We start from the raw sequence: 22,524 nt of genomic DNA, 5'->3' as shown, positions 1-22,524 counted from the left end.
ACATACTGCAACAATACATACCGGATTTAAAAGTATGTACTGTATTACAGTCCACATGTCCACATTCGTCTCTTTTGACAAGTGATATTTTCAGAATCATATTGTTCTGAATTAAAATACCACTTCTGTTGAATATATAATACTGTACCAACAAAACCAACTCCAGTATATCTAAATGGAAGCCTACTTATTTAAAACACAGTCCTTTCAGCTGTGTATTTTTGACATTGTATCTTTGTGTTCCCTGAAAAACGGACAAGGGTTGGAACAGGCCAAAATGAAATAATCAGATATACGTCGCACTCTTTTAACCGTCACTGAAGTCAACATTTTATAGGGTTGGATATCTGAGTGCTGACTGTATATATGTTCCATCACTGCAAAGAACATGGCTCTGTGTTTCTCTTGAATAAATTCAACAGCAAACGTTTCGACCACAAGTCTTCCTCAGTGTCTTTTATTTCCCTGAATATTAGTGCCAGCTTCTACCTTTTATTCGTGGACTGCCCTTGTGTGTGTTCCTATTTTTTTTTTTTTTTTTTAATATATTTTTTGTTTTTGTCATGTTTATAAGAAGGAGGGCTGTGTGACAGCGCTGGGGATTAGTCCTCCAAGGCTAGCGGTGCCTGTGTGTGTGTGTGTGTGTGTGTGTGTATATAAACTCGCTGCCCGCCATGCCCAGCTCCCCACTCGCTCTCTCAGCGCCCAGCTCCCAGCGATGTACTACCACAACTGGTTCTGTAACTCCGAGGGATACCGTGAGTACACTGCTGCTGGGTTTGATACTGTGCGGAAACATTAAACCTTAAAACATAAAAAAAAAAAAAAATCTAGTCATTATAAATAAATTAATGAATAAATTAATAAATAAATAAACCGAAACCTCTAACAGTGCGTACAAGTCTCTTTTCAGTGTATTTTTGTATTTGAAGTAAAGGGCAGATTTGGTCAATTGATCAGTGCCTGTTCAACCTGGTATTGTAGAATGGCCTAATACTACGACTACTGATTAAATAGAGTTTAAAACAGTCCTAGTCTTGGGGTACTAATAATAATAACAATAATGGGGTTTTAAAGAGTAGCAGTCATGGAAGAATAATAGTAATGGTAATAATGCTAATAATAATACTAATGCTAATAATAATAATAATAGAGTTTAACCCATTTATGCATGACCTTTTTGTTTTTTTTATTATTTTTTGTATAAGACTTCCATTAGATGAGTTAAGAAGCAAGCAAAAAGATTTATTGAAAAATAACTCTCCCTTTCCCAGAAATCTCATTGTAAAGCTCTGTCCCATATATATATACAAGCATGGCACTCTATTTCTAATAAATAGCTGTTTAATTTAATTTTGCTTTTAAAAACGTTTCTGGTGCAAGGACGAATCAATGAACTGTTATATATATTGTTTTTAGGTCAAGGAGTCCAAATGTGGTGTCTGTCTTTTTTTTCTGTCAGTCACATGACCTGAACATGGACTGGACGTAACTTTGAAATTACATAACATAACTTAATTGCAGTGGAATTCGTATGGTGATAATCTAGATTAATCGATTACCTACCTTTTTAGAGTTTGATATAGTAAAGTAGACTTCAAATGGTCACTTAACCTGAAAGTAGGCAGGCAGTGTTGGAAGTTATCCTAAATGGGTGTAAAACTACTTGAAATAAGCAGACAGGACACGCTGATGAAATAGTAAGGAGGCTGTGTGGTCCAAGGAGGCTGTGTGGTCCAGAGGTTAAAGAAAAGGGCTTGTAACCAGGAGGTCCCCGGTTCAAATCCCACCTCAGCCACTGACTCATTGTGTGACCCTGAGCAAGTCACTTAACCTCCTTGTGCTCCGTCTTTTGGGTGAGACGTAATTGTAAGTGACTCTGCAGCTGATGCATAGTTCACACACCCTAGTCTCTGTAAGTCGCCTTGGATAAAGGCGTCTGCTAAATAAACAAATAATAAATAATAATAATAAATAGTAGTAATTGCTGATGCATATTAATTGTCCTGGATTCCTGCTAAATAAACAAATAATAGTAATAACTTTGTTCAAATAAATAACATTGTGAAACAATTAACTACATTGAGGGGATTCAATGTGCTATGGTTGCTACATATCCAGCAGTGTGGAGTAGTGGTTAGGGCTCTGGACTCTTGACCGGAGGGTCGTGGGTTCAATCCCTGGTGGAGGACACTGCTGCTGTACCCTTGAGCAAGATACTTTACCTAGATTGCTCCAGTAAAAACCCAACCGTATAAATGGGTAATTGTATGTAAAAATAATGTGATATCTTGTAACAATTGTAAGTCGCCCTGGATAAGGGCGTCTGCTAAGAAATAAATAATAATAATAATATCCTGCTCTCAGTTGAATACCACTCAAATGATCTATAGTCAGTCCCCCTGTGCCCTCATGTGCATCTTCAGGGCCACTGTTAGTATCTGAAACTTCTCCATCTTCTGGTAATTCCAAGTAAATATTGGCTGAGGAGAATAAATAATCTTCCTCCAGAGCAAACAACGTGTTCAATCAGTAAAAATAACCCACAGTATTCAAGTGTTGAATAGTAGAATTAAATCAATTGAAAGAACAATGGGTGACATACATGTTTTAATGTCTTCTAAAAGCTAAGGAACATGCAGGTGATATCCTTTAGTCAATTTGAGTACTACTTACTAACCGCTTTATTTACTATTGCCATTGATATGCATTACGCAGTGAGTGATAAAACCATGCTTGGAGCTAGTGGTGCATAGCGTCCCATATATGGGACAGTAATAAACAGCAACTATAGCTATGGTAAAAATAAATTAATTATTCACACATTCTAATGATCCCAAAGTACATTTCTATCACAAAAACATTGTTCTAAAAAAGATTTTGCAGCTATTTTACTTACTTTTAGTAAAGCATATTAAAAAACATTGCAAACCAGGGTAAACTGTGGTAAATGCACAGTATGAGCATGGAACAACTTTACCGTGCAAAATTACAGGGGACCTGAGGATTTGTTGCTCACGGTTCAGGGTGTGTGCAGCTGTGTGTTGTCCTTGTGCTCAAGGCAGTTCTGTCATTGTAAAGTTCACAAAGCGGAAGGAAATTAAATAAAATAATGACAATAAACGTAATGTAATAATAATAATGATTGTGAGCTCAGCACAGATGTCAGAAAAAAGATAAGGTCACAGTCCTAATCATCTCTCTCTCCTCTCTTTCGTACCCCTTCTCCCCATCACTCCTCCACTCTCCCCCCTCCTCTCTAAGAGAGTACCCTGAGGCCCAGTGAAACAGTGTCGGACTCCAGCTCCCCCCCCACAGTGGTTCAGACTGCCGTTCCCACTCAGGTGGTGCAGCAGGTCCAGGCCTCCCAGCAGGTAAGGAAACGGATGCCTTGTTGTCTTGTAAAACCCAGGACTGTGTGAGTTTGTAACCCTGCTCAAACCCCTGGCTCCTGATCCTTTCAATAACAAACTTCATTGAGGGGAGTTCTGAAACCCAGGACTGGGTGCAGAAGGTCTAGCGTGAGTTTGTAACCCTCTGGGTCTCTACAAACAGATTGAACTCCTTGCTAGTGAATTAAAGAAACCACTCTGTTTCAAATACTGCTCAGACAATGCAGTCTCTCTTTTTTTTAACTGTAAGCCTGCCCCCAGGAAGGCAGGAAGTCAGCAGTGGTTACCAAGGCCAGGTTTAATCAGGGAGGGAGAGACGCACAGAGGCACTGCTTTCATTTGAGACAGCGCCCTGTAAGTAGGTCAGGTAACCGTGCAAGGTCACAGTTCTGGCTAATAATATACTGAGTGAGGGAAGGACCGTGTACATTAGCAGCCCAGAAGAGCTGGATCAAAGTGATAGGTCACATGTGCATGCAAAATGTATTTAGACTAGCCCTAGTTTTTCAGATTTCTTTGTGCAGGTCACTTTGTGTGCACTTTTATAATCTTTATAATCTTAGATCTACACACCAGGAGTTCAAAACTTCAAAAGGATTTTGAGTAGATTTTTGTACAGTGGCTCATTCAGGAAATGGGAAAAAATATAAATAAAAATGTGTTATGTTTAAATGTGAAATTAATGTTCATTTTGACCTGGTATTTTATATTGTACTTAGTCACAAAACGTGTTGTTTAAAAATTATTATGAGAGTCAATGCAAAGCCCAGTCTGAATAATGTTTGAGTTAATACTTTCATTAACAAAGGTAGTTTTAGCAGTAGTTTTTTGCATTACTATAGTTGATTTGTGTGTGTGTGTGTGTTGGACATGTTATTAACACAACATAATGAATTGAAAGTGTGTACCTCCTCTCTCCTCTCCTAGCGATTGCTGGTTCAGGGGGGGATCTCTGTGAAGGGCCAGGCTGTCCCCTCTCCTCTCCAGCAGGTCTCTTTACCGCAGCAGCAGCAGCAGCAGGTAAGGCTGGGGCAGCAGACTGGGGCTGAACGCTGTTACCTCACTGTATTAACCAAACAGACAAAGGAGTTTGTATATAGATACAGAAAATTGTGTGCAAAGTAGAAGCGTATGTAAGATGTATTCAGGACGTTTCGAGCATAAAAGTCCTTCATGAGCTAAAATAAATATTTCCTATTTGTCTATGCTTCACATTATTATGTATGCAAGTCTTGGCAAGGCTCTACCGGGTTACTTCTCATAACCCCGTAGAGTTCGCATAAACATTTTTGAGTATATGAAAATAAAGGATACCCTTTTTAAAGGAAACTGATAATAAATATACAGTTTAGTTTGAAATGCAGTAAGGTGAGCGTGACAGGGTGGTCGAGTGGTGGTCCCCAGACCAGGAAGTTGACAGACACAAATACAGCGGGTGAAGCGCTGAGCACGTATTTATTAAATTATTTAAACAGAAAAAAAACACTTTTACAAAATACAGCTCACAGAGCCCAAAATAAAAGTTTAAACAGAACAAATCCCTAACACAAACCCCTCCACAAACAAGTATCGTGCTAGTCCTTCCAGCACGAGTAGCAATTGTTATTTTCTTTCTTTCTCTATCTCCTTTGCTCTCTCTCTCCTTCTCCCTTCAACCCACCATGGTCAGCAAACGCTGCAGGTTTTTGTACGCGTGACCATCTCCATCATTTAATCCATTTGGAGATGGCCACATTCTGCACAGGATTTTTAATATGCGTGGTCGACAGCCAATTTGTCAATAAATCATTACCTGCCGACTACGCATTCTCACGGGATGTAGTCTGGCAGAGAAAAGCTCCAAACATCACCCTTGCCAAACCACATCAAACTATAACAAAAACATTGCGTTTCTAAATAAACACAAAAAAATACATTTCTTTTTAAATTATACAAATACAACAACAATAACAATAAACCATTATTTTTTTAAATCATAATCATAACAGCACCAGCAGGGCGCTGCCCTGCCACATATCCACACGCAGGCGCTGCCCTGCCACGTATCCACACGCAGGCTCTGCCCTGCCACGTATCCACACGCAGGCTCTGCCCTGCCACGTATCCACACGCAGGCTCTGCCCTGCCACGTATCCACACGCAGGCTCTGCCCTGCCACGTATCCACACGCAGGCTCTGCCCTGCCACGTATCCACACGCAGGCTCTGCCCTGCCACGTATCCACACGCAGGCTCTGCCCTGCCACGTATCCACACGCAGGCTCTGCCCTGCCACATATCCACACGCAGGCTCTGCCCTGCCACGTATCCACACGCAGGCTCTGCCCTGCCACGTATCCGCACGCAGGCTCTGCCCTGCCACATATCCGCACGCAGGCTCTGCCCTGCCACGTATCCTCCCACCCCCCCCTTGTGTGCAGCACACATGGCCCCAATGGCCACCTCCCCCCTCCCTTAAAACACAACCACCCTCCCTCAAGTTCCCTATATATATTTGAAAAAGGAAAACTGCTGTGTACCAAAAGTGCAAAATCAGAAAAAAAATGGTAATGTAGGTGCACAATTTTAATTTGATAAAAAATCTATTCTATCAGGACGTTTTGGACAACAAGTCCTTCTCCAGCTGGATGGAAAAATAATTTATTATTTATTTATTTCTTAGCAGACACCCTTATCCAGGGCGACTTACAATTGTTACAAGATATCACGTTATTTTTACATACAATTACATTATTTTTTACACATTACTTTTACATATAATTACCCATTTATACAGTTGTGTTTTTTTTTTTACTGGAGAAATCTAGGTAAAAGTACCTTGCTCAAAGGTACAGCAGCAGTGTCACCCACCAGGGATTGAACCCACAACCCTCCGGTCAAGAGTTCAGAGTCCTAACCACTACTCCACACTGCTGCCCATTACAACATATGGAATGAACAGAATAAGAGAAAAGCAATATTCAAGCGTATGTTAATAAACTATAATAATAAACTAACTGACAAACTAAATTAACAAAGCACCCCTACATACAGTAAAAATGCAGCAGCAGCTGTAGATTATTCTCACAATGACAAGTCATTTTTGAAAAGATTGAATGAACCATTTGAATTTGAGGTTACAAAACGGTACTGTATCAGTTTTGAATCGGTTAGCAACAAATTGCTGTCGGTGCCAAAAATGTGTCTTTTTAGTAAAGTTCCTGTTCCTCCTTAGGTAAATAAAAGTAGCTTTCGTGTTCTGAATTTTAAAACGCAGGGACAGTAGAAGCCTTTTGTCGACTGTCATGCAATTTGATTGCCTCTTGTAATGCTGAAATTTACATATCCTGATTTACCCATTTTTATATATATAGTCAACCTCGACTAGTGGATAATTCGACACCACGCTTTACGAGTAACTTGACACTTATTACCGGTTCCGAAGAGATAAAACTATTAAAGATTAGTGGATAACTCAACACTGTCATTTCACATAACTGACCTCTGGCTGGAAACGGATCGTTCATTCATTCCTACCAAGTGCAGATGGTTACAGTGTCAGTTCATAATGAGTAAGAAGCGAAAAATTAGTTCTGGTTCAATTGGCTTTAAAGCTCAGTTTGTTCAGGATAACAAGCTTGTCAGCAGAACTTTCAAACCATGTCTTTTTGCATGCGAAACAATCGACAATGTTTGATTTCTGTGTGAAACTGTAAGTTGTTTATTATTGTTTTTGTTCACTGAGTTAATTCTATATAATGTATATTTGTTAACTTTTGCTATTTAAGCCGTCAAATTACAAGCTAATACCTAAAAGTATAGTCAACAGTTTGTGGTTGGATTGTTTTTGTAAAAATAACGCTGTAGTTATTTTATTAATTCTTATTTCAATTGAACTGTACAAGTTGTACCGAGTTTGTACAGTACTGTATACTGTAATTGATTTATTCACTGAATCAATCGTTCCACCATTTTCATAAGGACATTTAACTAAAAATAAACTTGTAAATGCTGTAATACTGTAAACGTGTGAGTTCTGTTACTCATATGCATGTTAATGCCATGGCTCATGTGCACCCGTGTTTAACTCGACACCTTGGATAAATCAAGTACTAAATGGCATCCCTGTGGGAACATCCAGTTGTGCTTTAAACCAAGTTTTGTAGCGGAGGGTTTCAGATGATTGGCCAATATCTTTTGGTATGCTATGGAATCCATTTTACCATGTATTGGAACTAAATTTCCTTTGCCATTAGAGGAAAAACAGCCCCATAGAAGGATATTATGCTTGACAGTAGGTACGGTGTTCTTTTTTGTACACCTCACCTGACTTTTTCCAAATGTAACTACTATCAGCGTGACCAAATAGCTCGATTTTTGTTTCATCACTCCACAAAACCTTTGACCAGAACTCATATCCATCATTCAAATGCCGTTTTGCAAAATGAAAGCGATTGTCCTTGTGATGTTTTCCTAATAGTGGCTTTTTCCTTGGCCTGCGACCATTGAGACCTTTACTATGCAATACTCGACCTGTGGTTGAAATGGAAACCCCAGTCCCACTTGCAGCCAATTCACTTTGAATATCTTTGGCAGTCAATCTCGGATTGTTATTAACCTTCCTCACAGTTCTTCGACTTGTTCTTAGTAAAATAACCTTCTTTCTTCCAGACCAATGGAGCGTTGTGACAGTACCATGAGTCTTGTACTGCTTGATAATAGAAACAATAGTTGAAATACTCAAATTCTTGGAAATCTTCTTGTATCCTTCTCCAGATTTCTGCCTAAGGTCTTCAGATAGCTCTTTACTTTTTCCCATATTGACTTATTGGTAATGACAGCAATCATCCTGTGCCTAACCCTTTTATACTCTCTAAGAATGTTCACCTACAATACAGAATTTTCTAGACTTTCTAGAATTAGGTTCTGCATTATCATATTGACATTTCTAGCACCTTGTAGACACTACTATCATAGCATTAAATGGGCAGCAGTGTGGAGTTGTGGTTAGGGCTCTGGACTCTTGACCGGAGGGTTGTGGGTTCAATCCCCAGTGGAGGACACTGCTGTTGTACCCTTGAGCAAGGTACTTTACCTAGATTGCTCCAGTAAAAACCCAACTGTATAAATGGGTGATTGTATGTAAAAATAATGTGATATCTGTATAATGTGAAATAATGTGATATCTTGTAACAATTGTAAGTCGCCCTGGATAAGAGCGTCTGCTAAGAAATTAATAATAATAATAATAATAATATGAATACTTCTGAATTAGCATTTTTGGAGTTTTGAAAAAACATTGCTGAAATAAATAATTGTAGACAATTATTTCTTGTAACTTTTTTTCCTCATCCACAAAAGATTTTTCCTAAAATTCTTTGTTTTTGAGATATTTCTAGAAATTATAAAATTTCCATTGGGGTATGTAAACTTTTGACTAAAATTGTGTGTGTGTGTATATATATATATAATATATATATATATATATATATATATATATATATATATATATATATATATATATACACAGTATATATATATATATATATATACACACATACATATATATATATATATATATATATATATATATATATATATATATATATATATATACACACACACATACATGTATATATGTATATTAGTGCTGGGACAAATATCCTAATATTCAAACAAATATTTTTTGACATTGATTCGGATACAAAAATCAGATGTTCGTATTCGCTACAAATGACAAAAATACCTTGCACTTATTTACCGTCTCACCAGAATTTGTGCAACAGTATCAAAAAATGGCAAATGAAAAAGAACAGGTCTTGAGCCTCTATTAAAAGTTTTAGACAGCAAAAAGTAAAGAAACCAGACTATGTGTGCACACACGTAGTTATCTCTATGGAAAGCCATCTGGGACAAAAACGCGTTGTGCTGCTTTAGAGCGAGCCAGAAAAAAAGCAAACATGTCATTCTGAAATGCCTCACTTAAACAATACCCAACTTCCTGAAAATGTTGTGTAGTGATTTTTATATCGACTGTATATATATATATATATATATATATATATATATATATATATATATATATATATAATAATATATAATATATATTATTTTGCAACTTTCTGTTATGTGGAATGTAATAAACGAGAACCAAAACGTTGATTTTTCCACCCCTTCACTTTACAACACTATTTCCACGTTTGTTTTATTTGAAGTGTTAAAGTTAAATTTCAGTTTTCATTTGCTTGTTTAACTACAAAGTCACAAGTAAACCTTATGTTATTACTTCATGAAAACGTGCTGGTGGCCACTGTTTACTGTGAAGGAACGGAAATGGCAAGGAATGAAAAAAAGAAAGAAATAAAATGCGTTGTCAACTTTTTGTACTATTTATTTGGGGAATAAACAAAACAACGTTTAACTTGAACTGCTATTTGGCATCCTTTGTTTTGTAGTTAATTCACTGGGGTAAAGTAAGTCCTACAGAACTTATTCTTTACTCCTGGGATATTTTTCTATTTTAACATGTTACATATTGTAAGGTCTTGCTGTAAAATAAAGGCACACACAGGAGCCACGCCATGCCCCCTGCAACTACTGTTGTGCTGTCTCTGCCTGCGTTCAGAGCAATATATTGGCTTTTATTACTTTTTTAAAAACAAATATTTAAATTATGAGCGAATATCCGAACATGAAAATCCCATCTTCGTCCCAGCACTAAATGAATATATATATATATATATATATATATATATATATATATATATATATATATATATATATATATATATATATATATAATATATATATTTATCAATTACTAAAAGTATGTGTCAGTGTAAAATTTAATTGAAATGAAAACACATACATTTTGGAAGGCTGGATGATGCAAGGGGCTAATTTACTAGCATCTCCTCTTATCTCTGCCCTCGCAGGGTCCACACCTGTTTCACTATAGATCTGAAGTTCTTTGTCAGACCTGCAGGGTTATTGCACTTGGTGCTGGCAAGGGTGTTGCTGTATGTCTGCTGTGGTAGTGTAGGGACAGTCTGACTGACCCTCACTCTTTGTGTGTGTGTGTGTGTGTGTCTGTGTGTCCATCTCCACAGCAGCGTCTGATTGTCCAGACCTCGTCTCCCACTGGGAAGGGTGGACAGGTGTCCACGCTGTCTATCCATGGAGTCCAGCAGCAGCAGCAGGTCCACTCTCCTCCTGAGGTAAAGTGACACCCCTGGTAAACAAACACACAGATACACAAACGCATATTAACATTGAGACGCTCACTGTAAAGGCTGTGACACACCAGATGCGATATGACAAGAGAAAATGTGCAGAGATGGGACAAAATGAATAGAACCTATACTTTTGATAAGTATCTTTCACACTACAGGCTACGCGGGGGGCGACACTGGAGCGATATGAAATAAATAGGATTGAATCAACCACGGAATTGAAAGGGTCTCCTGAGTGGCGCATCCGGTAAAGGCACTCCGTCCGGAGTGCAGGATGCACCCTATAGCTAGGAGATTTCCGGTTCGAATCCAAGCTATGCCACTGCTGACTGTGCACAGGTGTTCCCAGGGGGCGGCGCACAATTGGCCAAGCGTTGCCCGGGCAGGCTGGCCTGTACGCAATTCAGAACTGCGAGGCCCTCCGACACACTTAAGTTCTGATATGGCTGCACGGTGGGCTTGAGAAAAAAAGCGGACGGCTGACGGCACTCGTTTCAGAGGATGCGAGTGCTCGTCTTCGTCTCTCCCGAGTTAGTTCGGGGGTTGCAGCAGTGAGCCAGGTTGAATAACTAATTGGGAGAAAAATTGGGATAAAATTGGAAAATGAATAAAAAATAATTGTTAAAAAAAAATAGGGAATTGAGCAATTACAGAACAGCTTCAATGCATGGTGTCCACCAGAGTGAAGGAGTATCCAAAACGACAGAGGAAAAAATAATACCCAGAGTTTTATGACAAAGATCATCTCAATTATAAAGATACAGAGATGAAAGATAATATATGGGTCCATTTCGAAAGAACTGGATGAGCCTGGTATGTATGATTTATTGCCATATATGTTCAAATAACATCAGAGTTGGCACTCATAATTTCCATATCATGTTGTTGAATATGTACCAGTCTTGATCATAGTTTTGTCAATAGCAGCTTTTATTAGTTTTATAGATCTGTCAGTTTTCAAATCTGTCGCATCGCAATAATAATAATCTCTGTCGCTTCAGATGTGTGTGGTCATGTCACTGTGAAAGTATCTTGTCGCAAGATGAAAAATCGCATCGCGTCTGGTGTGTGGCGGCTTTAACTGACACTGCAGGGATGGAAATAAGACTCCCATTGCATAGCAGTTTGATCCATTCCTAAGATGCTTTAATAGGAATGAATAAGATGCTTGTTACCTATACACTGTGGCCAATCAAGCAAATAATAAAAGCTGGAGTTTTATTTCCATCCCTGCACTGATAAACACACACACCACACACACACTGACACTGACAGCGATACACATACATACACACACATATACTCAGCAGGTCAGCCTAAATGTGACGTAATCAAATTGTTGAATAGTGAAACAATAAAGGGGTTGTCTGTACTGTCAATGATTCAACACACATTTTAAAAGCATTCTCTCTCACAGTCTGTCGGTCTGTCTGTCCCTGCTGTCTCCTCTCTCCATGTGTTCTCCTGTCCTTTGCAGAGGTCAGTGGTCCAGTCCACAGCGCCGACCCCTAAGCCTGCTCAGGTGCAGCAGCTCACTGTCCCGGGACTGCAGCAGGCCCATGTGTCACAGGAGGTACGCCTCTGTGTGCACTCTTTCACCCTCTCTGTACACTCTCTGAGTCACTCTCTCACTGCACTCTTCCCGAGCACTCTCTCACTCCACTCTTTCTGAGCACTATCGCACTCTCTCACTGCACACTTTCTGAGCGCTCTCACTCACTCTGAGCGCTCTCACTCACTCTGAGCGCTCTCACTCGCACTGTGCACTCTCACTCGCACTGTGCACTCTCACTCGCTCTGTGCACTCTTTCTCTGTGTGCATTCTCTGTGAGCACTCTCTCTCTGTACTCTCTGTGAGCACTCTCATTCTCTGCTCTATTTGTACATTCTTTCTTCACTCTCTGACACACTTCTGAAACACAAGAGTCCACCATGTCTCTGTACCAGAGTCCCTCTCTTTTAAACCTCGCTTCTCAAACTTCTCAACAGGGCGAGTTATAATTCACGCAACATTGTGGGAGCATCAAGAAAACTGGAGGGTACGCAGAGGGACGATATGCAAGGGGAAAATGCCTGTGAGGCCACCAGAGGGCTGTTCAGTAATGACGACATTTAAGTAGAACTGGATGCAAAGCAACCATGTTGCGTGAATTATAAATGAATCTCTCTCACTAATATATATATATATATATATATATATGTCTGCGCAGACATAGTTAAGGTTTGAACGAAGGTTCTGTTTAAAGTTGATTTTACATCCAGCTCAAAAGGGGGGTAAATCCCCATCGATATGCATGAAAATTGGTGTGTGTGGTCGGATTGACAGGCTCAACAAACCGTGTGAACGGGGTAGCATTTGGTGAAATACTTTTTGAGTTACAGAGTGGCGATTAAAAACAGCGGTTTAAAAAATAATAATAATAATTGAAAAATGAAGACTTTTGTATACACCTGTATCTCAAAAAGTACTGCCAATTAAGGAACCACACTTGGCATACACATAGTCCTGGGAGTGTAGATGTGTATTATTATTATTATTTGTTTATTTAGCAGACGCCTTTACCCAAGGTGACTTAAGGAGACTAGGGTGTGTGAACTATGCATCAGCTGCAGAGTCACTTACAACTACGTCTCACCTGAAAGATGGAGCACAAGGAGGTTAAGTGACTTGCTCAGGGTCACACAATGAGTCAGTGGCTGAGGTGGGATTTGAACCGGGGACCTCCTGGTTACAAGCCCTTTCTTTTCTTTAACCACTGGACCACACAGCCTCCTTGTAACGGGGTATTTATATTTCCGGGGGGGGTCCTGGTTTTACTGAAATTGAACCATAAAGATAACAGTCTGATGTCACTTTTGTCTGACGTCAGTGCTTGGCAGCGTTGCTTTCGACCGTTCCATTTCACTGAATAGGGAGACAATGAATAGCCTATAGTTCAGCACACACGGGTCAGATCTGTGTTTCTGTCTGGATAAAACTAGTAATCAGTGATAATGATTAGTGTTTGTGCCTTCAGTACTGGGGAAACTAATAATAATTTGTTCATTTAGGAAATACGTGTGTCCTATTTTAAACTCCAGTTGTACTTTTTGTTTATTGAAGATCGTTGTTATTGGGTTTGTGATTATTTGTTTCTATCAAAGTTGTAATTTGCTTTGTTAAACTAATGATCTGACTGACAGCTTTACATGGCCCGGCTTGAACAAAACTCTTGTTCATCGAGGAATACATTGATTCACATTAAATAAATACATACTGCCTGCTGGATACGAAACAAGAAAGAAGTCTGTCAATACTTGTAAACACAATACTGTAAATGGTTATGATCTTGTATAGCGTAGGTTCTAAAAAAAAAAAAAGTGAGAAGATAATGTTTTGCCAAATAGAATAAAATACAAATGCATACTATTATATGTATGCATGTTATATATTCCATATTTAAGCACATACATTAAACACTTTCTGCTATTTGTTTACTGTATATCGCTGCCAAAGGAAGTTTGAGATTTTTAAAATTAACAGCGCACGCTGGTCCACGAAGTTGTTCTTCAACTGCTACAGAATGTTTATCTTGAAAGAGACCTTCTTCACAACGCGAAGTAATTTACTGACAGGTGGGTAAAAGCTATTATTAATCGTTTGTGTTGATTTAAGAAACCCCTGAAATAAAGATAGCAGTAGAACATCCACGAGTAAAATAAAAAAGTTATTTAACTTTTGTTAATGAAATGGGTGAATAACAATATATTTTTTAGAAAGTATAAGACTTGACTGATGACAATAATCAATCAGCCTGAATTAAGAAAATAAATTAATACTACTCGCAGCGAGTTGTCTAAAGCCAGTAAAAAAAAACATTACAATACAGCATATTATTAATACAGTGACAATACAACTGTAGTAATATTTGTATTGTAATTGTTTATGTGTACAACTTTAGAGGTATATTTTTTTAACTTCTTGATAACTATTTATTTGAATTGCCCTGAAATAAGGATGAATCAGACAGCAGTTGAACATCCACGAGTAAAATACAAAAGTTATTTAACTTTTGTTAATGAAGTGGGTCAATAACAATATATTTTTTTAGAAAGTATATGACATGACTAATGATGATAATCGGCCTGAATTGAGAACCTAAATAAATTTATACTACTCGCAGCGAGTAGTCTAAAGCCGGTTAAAAAAAAAAAAAAAAACCCACACATTACAATACAGTATATTATTAATACAGTGACAATACAACTGCAGTAATAGTCGTATTGTAATTGTTTATATGTACAACTCGTCAAGACAGTACAGTAAAGTACAACTATACAGAATTCTATTTATTACATTTCGAGTAAACTTTTGGGCAATTCAATTTAGAACTGCATGTAACCTGTTATTGTTATTTCATTTTTAATAAATACTCTTATATCACAGATTATTATATACATTTTCAGATATCCATATCACTATACAGAATTCTATTTATTACATTTCAGAAACCTTTTTCCCTTTGGTGGTTGATCCAAATATCTCCTATCTAATTCAGGTAAGAACTGATAAGACTTGAAAGATGCGCCTGACAGATAGAAGAGAGAAGAAGCGACTGCAAATCCAATATGGCATCAAGACCTTAAATTGCACACAGCGCATCTGTCTGCCTAAAAACCTGCAGGATTCTTGCATGATCTTTCTAGAGAGAGTGGACAGAGGAAGAATAACTGCTCCCTGGCAGTACTGTTCAAATAATGTCACCAGCTCTTCAGCCTCAGGTACAGCCCTTGCTTTCCGCACCTTTCCAGCCTCAGATAGAGCCATTGCTGTCCCCACCTCTCCAACCTCAGGTAAAGTCCTTGCTTTCGCCATAGCTGAAGCCACTCTGGCAGCCGTTGCTGTCCCGACCTCTCCAGCCTCAGGTACAGCCGTTGCTGCTTCCTCCTCTTCAGCCTCCAAGGCAGCCGTTGCTGTCCCCACCTCTCCAGCCTCAGGTACAGCCGTTGCTGTCGACCACATCTGCAGTCTCAGGTACAGATGTTACTGTCCCCACCTCTCCAGCCTCCAAGGCAGCCGTTGCTGTCCCCACTTCTCCAGCCTCAGGTACAGAGCTGTTGCTTTCCCCACCTCTCCAGCCTCAGGTACAGCTGTTGCTTTCCTCTCCTCTCCAGCCTCACGTACAGCCGTTGCTGCTTCCACCTCTTCAGCCTCCAAGGCAGCGGTTGCTGTCCCCACCTCTTCAGCCTCAGGTATAGCCGTTGCTTTCCCCACCTCTCCAGCCTCGGTACAGCCATTGCTGCTTCCACGTCCTCAGCCTCAGGTACAGTCCTTGCTGTCCCCACCTCTGTAGCCTCCAGGGCAGCCATTGCTGTCCCCACCTCTTCAGCCTCCAAGGCAGCCATTGCTGTCCCCACCTCTCCAGCCTCAGGTACAGTCTTTGCTACCCCCACCTCTCCAGCCTCAGGTACAGTCCTTGCAGTACCCACCTCTCCAGCCTCCAGGTACAGTCCTTGCTGTCCCCACTCCTCTAGCCTCAGGGGCAGGGATTAACAACATTTGATTTTGCCTCAATAAACCTGGCTTTTAAAAAAAAATCTTTACATACTTGTTGTTGGTTGTTTGATTTTCCAAGATGCCTTCTGCAAAATTATGGAAATTCAATGGCAAAAACGTTGTCAAAGTAACGTTAAGGTTCGTTTGCAAATGTCCAAAAGGTTAGGAAATTGCAAGTTAAGGTAGCCACGCAACCTTAACTCTGCACCCTTATGTGTATGTTTCCTGTCACACTTGACATCACATATGACATCATCAATGACATGGGCAATGACATCACTAAGCACCGAAGACTGGCCATACGGAAGTCATTGTGATTGGTATCATGTTCAGAAACTGCATTATCTTTGCTGTCGAAATGTGCTTTAACCAACAACAGATTTCCATGTTATTATTTATTTCTTAGCATGTACTCAGAAATGTGTAATTCATGTTGAGGTATGTAGTGATGAGTATTTGATGTTTGGAAAGGAGTACCTGAAAATGGATGGGACATGCAATATGTGAAACCTTACATGTAAGATAACACTCTCCATTAAATTTCACTCAGAAGGCGCCAGTGAAATAGAAAAGCAATCTTCTGTAGTACTGTATGGTATACTGCTGCTCCATGTATACTGTGGTACACAAAGCGGTGTTTTATGTTTCTTGGAAGCATAAAATCCACGCATTACAATCCACTTCTGCTTTATGTACTTCATTGAACTGCAGAAATCTGCAATTGTACCTAAAAATGTCAATGTCATAATTGGCTTCCAGCCATAAGATTATGTTAGCAAGAATTCTTACTGAACTGTAAAGTTTGAAAGAAGAATGGGTAACAGTGCAAAAATAAAATGAATAATAATAGTGTAGAAAATGCAGTGACTGGAGTTTGGAGAAATATGGCTTGTGGAAGGTCCCAACTAATTAATTAGCTCTACTGTATTCTGAGTTAATAGATTTTATTTAGAACACTGGTGAAATAATGAGCTTGACAGCAAAGATTGTGGGAATGCAGTTACTGAACATCTTACCAATCACAATGACTTCCGTATGGCCAGTCTTAGGGGAGAATTTGTCATGTGCTTAGTGATGTCATTGCCCATGTCATTGATGATGTCAAGTGTGACAGGAAACATACACATAAGGGTGCAGAGTTAAGGTTGCGTGTCTACCTTAACTTGCAATTTCCTAACCTTTTGGACATTTGCAAACAAACCTTAACGTTACTTTAACGAAGTTTTTGCCATTATATATACACTACCGTTCAAAAGTTTGGGGTCACTTAGAAATGTCCTTGTTTTCGAAAGAAAAGCAAATTTTTTGTCCATTAAAATAACATCAAATTGATCAGAAATACAGTGTAGACATTGTTTTGTTTTTTTTTTTTTAAATTTAGTCGTCGCCAATTATTTTTACCCCGGTTTTCACCCCAATTTAGCATGCCCAATTATTATCTGTATCCCCGGCTCACCGCTCGCAACCCCCCCGCCGACTCAGGAAACGGAGGCTGAAACACGCGTCCTCCGAAACGTGCTCCTTCCAAGCCGTCATTTTTCGCACTGCAGATCCACAGCAATGCTACCAGACCTATAGTGCCGGAGGACAACACAGATCTGGCCGGCTCCGCTGCAGAGCCACAGGCGCCCTATCGGCCACAGGGGTCGCTGATGCGCGGTGAGCTGTGGATTCCCCTGCCGACCTAAGCCCTCCCTACCCGGGCAGCGCTCAGCCAATTGTGCGCCGCCCCCTAGGAACTCTCGGTCACGGTCAGCTGTGACATAGCCTGGATTCGAACCAGCGATCTCCAGGCTATAGGGCACATCCTGCGAGGAGCGCCTTTACTGGATGCGCCACTCGGGAGCCCCAGTGTAGACATTGTTAATGTTGTAAATGACTACTGTAGCTGGAAACGGCTGATTTGTAATGGAATATCTACATAGGCGTACAGAGGCCCATTATCAGCAACCATCAGTCCTGTGTTGCAATGACACGTTGTGTTTGCTAATCCAAGTTTATCATTTTAAAAGGCTAATTGATCATTAGAAAACCCTTTTGCAATTATGTTAGCACAGCTGAAAACTGTTGTGCTGATTAAAGAAGCAATAAACTGGCCTTTACACTAGTTGAGTATCTGAAGCATCAGCAATTGTGGGTTCGATTACAGGCTCAAAATGGCCAGAAACAAAAAACTTTCTTCTGAAACTCGTCAGTCTATTCTTGTTCTGAGAAATGAAGGCTATTCCATGCAAGAAATTGCCAAGAAACTGAAGATCTAGGACAACGCTGTGTACTACTCCCTTCACAGAACAGCGCAAACTGGCTGTAACCAGAATAGAAAAAGGAGTGGGAGACCCCGGTGCACAACTGAGCAAGAGGACAAATACATTAGAGTGTCTAGTTTGAGAAACAGACGCCTCACAGGTCCTCAACTGGCAGCTTAATTAAATAGTACCCGCAAAACAACAATCTCAGCGTCAACAGTGAAGAGGCGACTCCGGGATGCTGGCCTTCTAGGCAGAGTTGCAAAGAAAAAGCCATATCTCAGACTGGCCAATAAAAAGAAAAGATTAAGATGGGCAAAAGAACACAGACACTGGACAGAGGAAGATTGGAAAAAAGTGTTATGGACAGACGAATCTAAGTTTGAGGTGTTCGGATCACAAAGAAGAACATTCGTGAGACGCAGACCAAATGAAAAGATGCTGGAGTAGTGCTTGACGCCATCTGTCAAGCATGGTGGAGGCAATGTGATGGTCTGGGGGTGCTTTGGTGGTGGTAAAGTGGGAGATTTGTACAGGGTAAAAGGGATCTTGAAGAAGGAAGGCTATCACTCCATTTTGCAACGCCATGCCATACCCTGTGGATGGTGCTTGATTGGAGCCAATTTCCTCCTACAACAGGACAATGACCCAAAGCACAGCTCCAAACTATGCAAGAACTATTTAGGGAAGAAGCAGTCAGCTGGTATTCTGTCTATAATGGAGTGGCCAGCACAGTCACCGGATCTCAACCCTATTGAGCTGTTGTGGGAGCAGCTTGACCGTATGGTACGTAAGAAGTGCCCATCAAGCCAATCCAACTTGTGGGAGGTGCTTCAGGAAGCATGGGGTGAAATCTTTTCAGTTTACCTCAACAAATTGACAACTAGAATGCCAAAGGTCTGCAAGGCTGTAATTGCTGCAAATGGAGGATTCTTTGACAAAAGCAAAGTTTGAAGGACACAATTATTATTTCAATTAAAAATCATCATTTCTAACCTTGTCAATGACTATATTCCCTATTCATTTTGCTATATTTCCTATTCAAACTCATTTCATGTATGTTTTCATGGAAAACAAGGAAATTTCTAACTGACCCCAAACTTTTGAACGGTAGTGTGTATATATATATATATATATATAGTATGTATGTGTGTATAAATATATATATTATATATATATATATATATATATATATATATATATATATATATATATATATATATATATATATAATGTGTGTGTGTGTATATATATATATATATATATATATATATATATATATATATATATATATATATATATATATATATACATACACTGTACTCCCTCGCTATAATGCTGGTCTGGGGGGGGGGGGTGGGGGGCCGCGACGACACACAATATAAGCGTTATAACCCAAGAGCGTTTTAAACAGGGGAGGGGGTTGGGGGCGCCGTGGGACACAACACACATCTGACTAAAATACTAAATAAAATAACTACCTCTCTATAATGCACATATAGTGAAGTAAAAATTTAACTTCCTGTGAATTAACCATGCATAAAGCACCATGGAATCAACGCTATCTTTTTTACAAAAAAAAAAAAAAAAAGGTAACATTCCCAATTGTGGAGTTCGGTTCAAAGCGACAGGCAAGCAAACCAAGGGCGAGAAGGAGAGCAGGTCGGGCGAGGGGAGAAGTTACACTGAAAAGTTGTTTACAGTTTGAACAACACCGGCACTGTATTTACTGTAGAAATATTGCATGAGTATAGGGAATTGAGGGACATGCTGTAGGAGCGTTATACCCGAGGCGCGTTATAATTGAGAGATTTATAGCGAGGGAGCACTGTATGTGTGTATATATATGTATGGGTGAAATCGACCTTTATGCTTTAAGAAAAAAAAACACACACACACTTTTTATGCCATTGAGAAACGTCCCATTTAGCAAAGCCCCTTTATCATATTCAACATGCAACAAAACTATGGTTACCAACATTCTAATTGAAATAACTTTTGGTCACAGCGGAGCTATACCTTGTAAAGAGAAAGATTCTACACAAATTAAAAAAATGTCTCAAATAAACCGTAGAAAACGCAAAATATAAAAGTGTATTACACACTTTTATAGCTGGAGTCACTGGAAGGTAAGGCAGACGGGCCCGCTTCGTCCTGCCGCGGAGACATCTGTCAGGGGATTGTGCACATTACTCATTAAGTGTTTTCCTGTTGCACCCCATTTTCAAATCAAACTAGAAACTCTCACCGTATACCTAGCAAAAGCCTACCTACACCTTAACCCGCTAATTTCAAAAGTAGGTGCTTTGAATGACAGGCGTTTGAGCTGGCAAATGAAAGTGCACAGTCAGTACAGGTCTTGATGATTGACAGTCATTTAAACAAATGAGAACATTGTGGCGCTGCTTCACTCAATGAGATCTGTCAGAACTGGGTGAAATGACTGACCGTGAAACAGTACTACAGTAACAGATCACTGAGATGATTGACAGCGACCCCTAGCTATTCAGAGTGGAATGGAGACGGGACAGACAGTAAGTATAAAAACTAAACAAACTATACATGATTTCTAAATTGTTATTTTTGGTACGAAAATAAAAAAATAGCGAGTTTGTTTTTACCGACGTTTAGCCTATATACATTTATTTCAGTCAAACTCATTTTTTGGGAATTCAACGTTTAGAGCTTTACCAATTAATATCTAAAAGTAGCAAGTATATATATATATATATATATATATATATATATATATATATATATATATATATATATATATATATAATATATATATATATAATATATATGGATAGAGACACAAAGCTCAATGACTAACTTTAAAAGTTACAGATAAACTATGGGTGGTCTATGGGTGGATCATCTTTTACCATTTCTACATGCAATAAAAAAAAATACACTGAAAAGCAAAAGAAATCAGTTGTATAAATGTTAAGGGTGGGCGTTATTAAGACTACCATTGTAGATCATTACAATAGACTGTTGTGTTATTTTAAACCCCAGGCAGGAAGTGCAGGCAGGGAGAGCAGCGCAAAGTCAGGGAGGGTTACAGCAGCAGAGGAGCAGCGGATAGACTGCCCAGTGCAGTGGAGATCAGAGAGGGGAGGGCTGGAGACGGACTACCTGACCCTGCGCCACCCCCACCTGGAGCTGCTAAGGGTCCTGCCCCCATTCCTCTCCTCCACAACCCCCCCTCACCACGGCTCTGCCTCTTCCAGCCCCAGGATCAAAGTGCAGAGTGTACCCCAAGTGCTGGTGTTTGAGACTGGGGCCACTGCGTTCAAAGTAGGTGAAGAGAGAGGAGGAGGGGAGATTAGTTGTTAGGAGTTGTCGCCTTATTAAGTTTCACACAGTAAAAGCATAGCAAAGTGTTTATAAATCAAGTGTTAACGTATTTAACACTTGATTTATAAAACTACTGTTATTTTATTGGCCAGTAATAGATGTGATTAACTGTCACAGATTGTTACCGAGAGATTGTACCTAACCAATTCTCAGAGGTATGCAAGTGAGCTGTGTCACCTACTTAAGACGTCAATTGCATACACCGTCTGTTTACACCGTCACGTTATAGATACGGGGCATGCCTGGAGACAGATTGTCCGAAATAAAGACAATAATGCATTTAAAAAAATATATATATATAATATATATATATATATATATATATATATATATATATATATATATATATATATATATATATAAAAAAAAAAATTCCATTTATCTACACATCCTACCCCACAACTTGCAAATGAAAAAAATATTCTAGAAATTTGTAGAAAATGAATTAAAAATAAAAAACTGAAATAGCGTGGTTGGATAAGTGTGTCCACCCCCCTTGTAATAGCAATCCTAAATTAGCTCAGGTGTAACCAATTGCCTTCAAAATCACAAGTGGCCTCCACCTGTGTTAAATTGTAGTGATTCACATGATTTCAGGATAAATTCAGCAGTTCCTGTAGGTTCCTTCTGCTAGGTAGTGCATTTCATGAGCACCAAGGCGCTTTCAAAAGAACTCCGGTACAAAGTTGTTGAAAGGCACAGATCAGGGGAAGGGTATAAAAAATATCAAAGGCCTTGAATATCCCTTGGAGCACGGTCAAGACGATTATTAAGAAGTGG

The 22,524-nt window shown here is 39.4% G+C and overlaps 1 protein-coding gene across 6 annotated transcripts in view; it reads left to right on the top strand.

The window, feature by feature from the left end:
- Nucleotides 1-22,524, top strand: part of rfx1a (regulatory factor X, 1a (influences HLA class II expression)) — a 163,960-nt gene that overhangs the window by 34,280 nt on the left and 107,156 nt on the right. For 3 of the 6 annotated variants that reach the window (XM_059008331.1, XM_059008330.1, XM_059008329.1), the window contains exons 3-6: nt 3,265-3,374; nt 4,320-4,412; nt 10,480-10,587; nt 12,080-12,175. In XM_059008331.1, the coding sequence (XP_058864314.1) occupies nt 3,265-3,374; nt 4,320-4,412; nt 10,480-10,587; nt 12,080-12,175 (407 nt within the window). Of the gene's footprint in view, nt 1-3,264; nt 3,375-4,319; nt 4,413-10,479; nt 10,588-12,079; nt 12,176-21,222; nt 21,685-22,524 lie in introns of those variants that run through there. The other 3 variants (XM_059008332.1, XM_059008333.1, XM_059008334.1) reach the window with 3 other exon arrangements.

The sequence above is a fragment of the Acipenser ruthenus genome, chromosome 36, assembly GCF_902713425.1.
Source record: "Acipenser ruthenus chromosome 36, fAciRut3.2 maternal haplotype, whole genome shotgun sequence".
NCBI lineage: Eukaryota > Metazoa > Chordata > Actinopteri > Acipenseriformes > Acipenseridae > Acipenser > Acipenser ruthenus.
The sequence above is the reverse complement of the archived record's forward strand: the minus strand, read 5'-3'. Positions and strand labels throughout refer to the sequence as shown.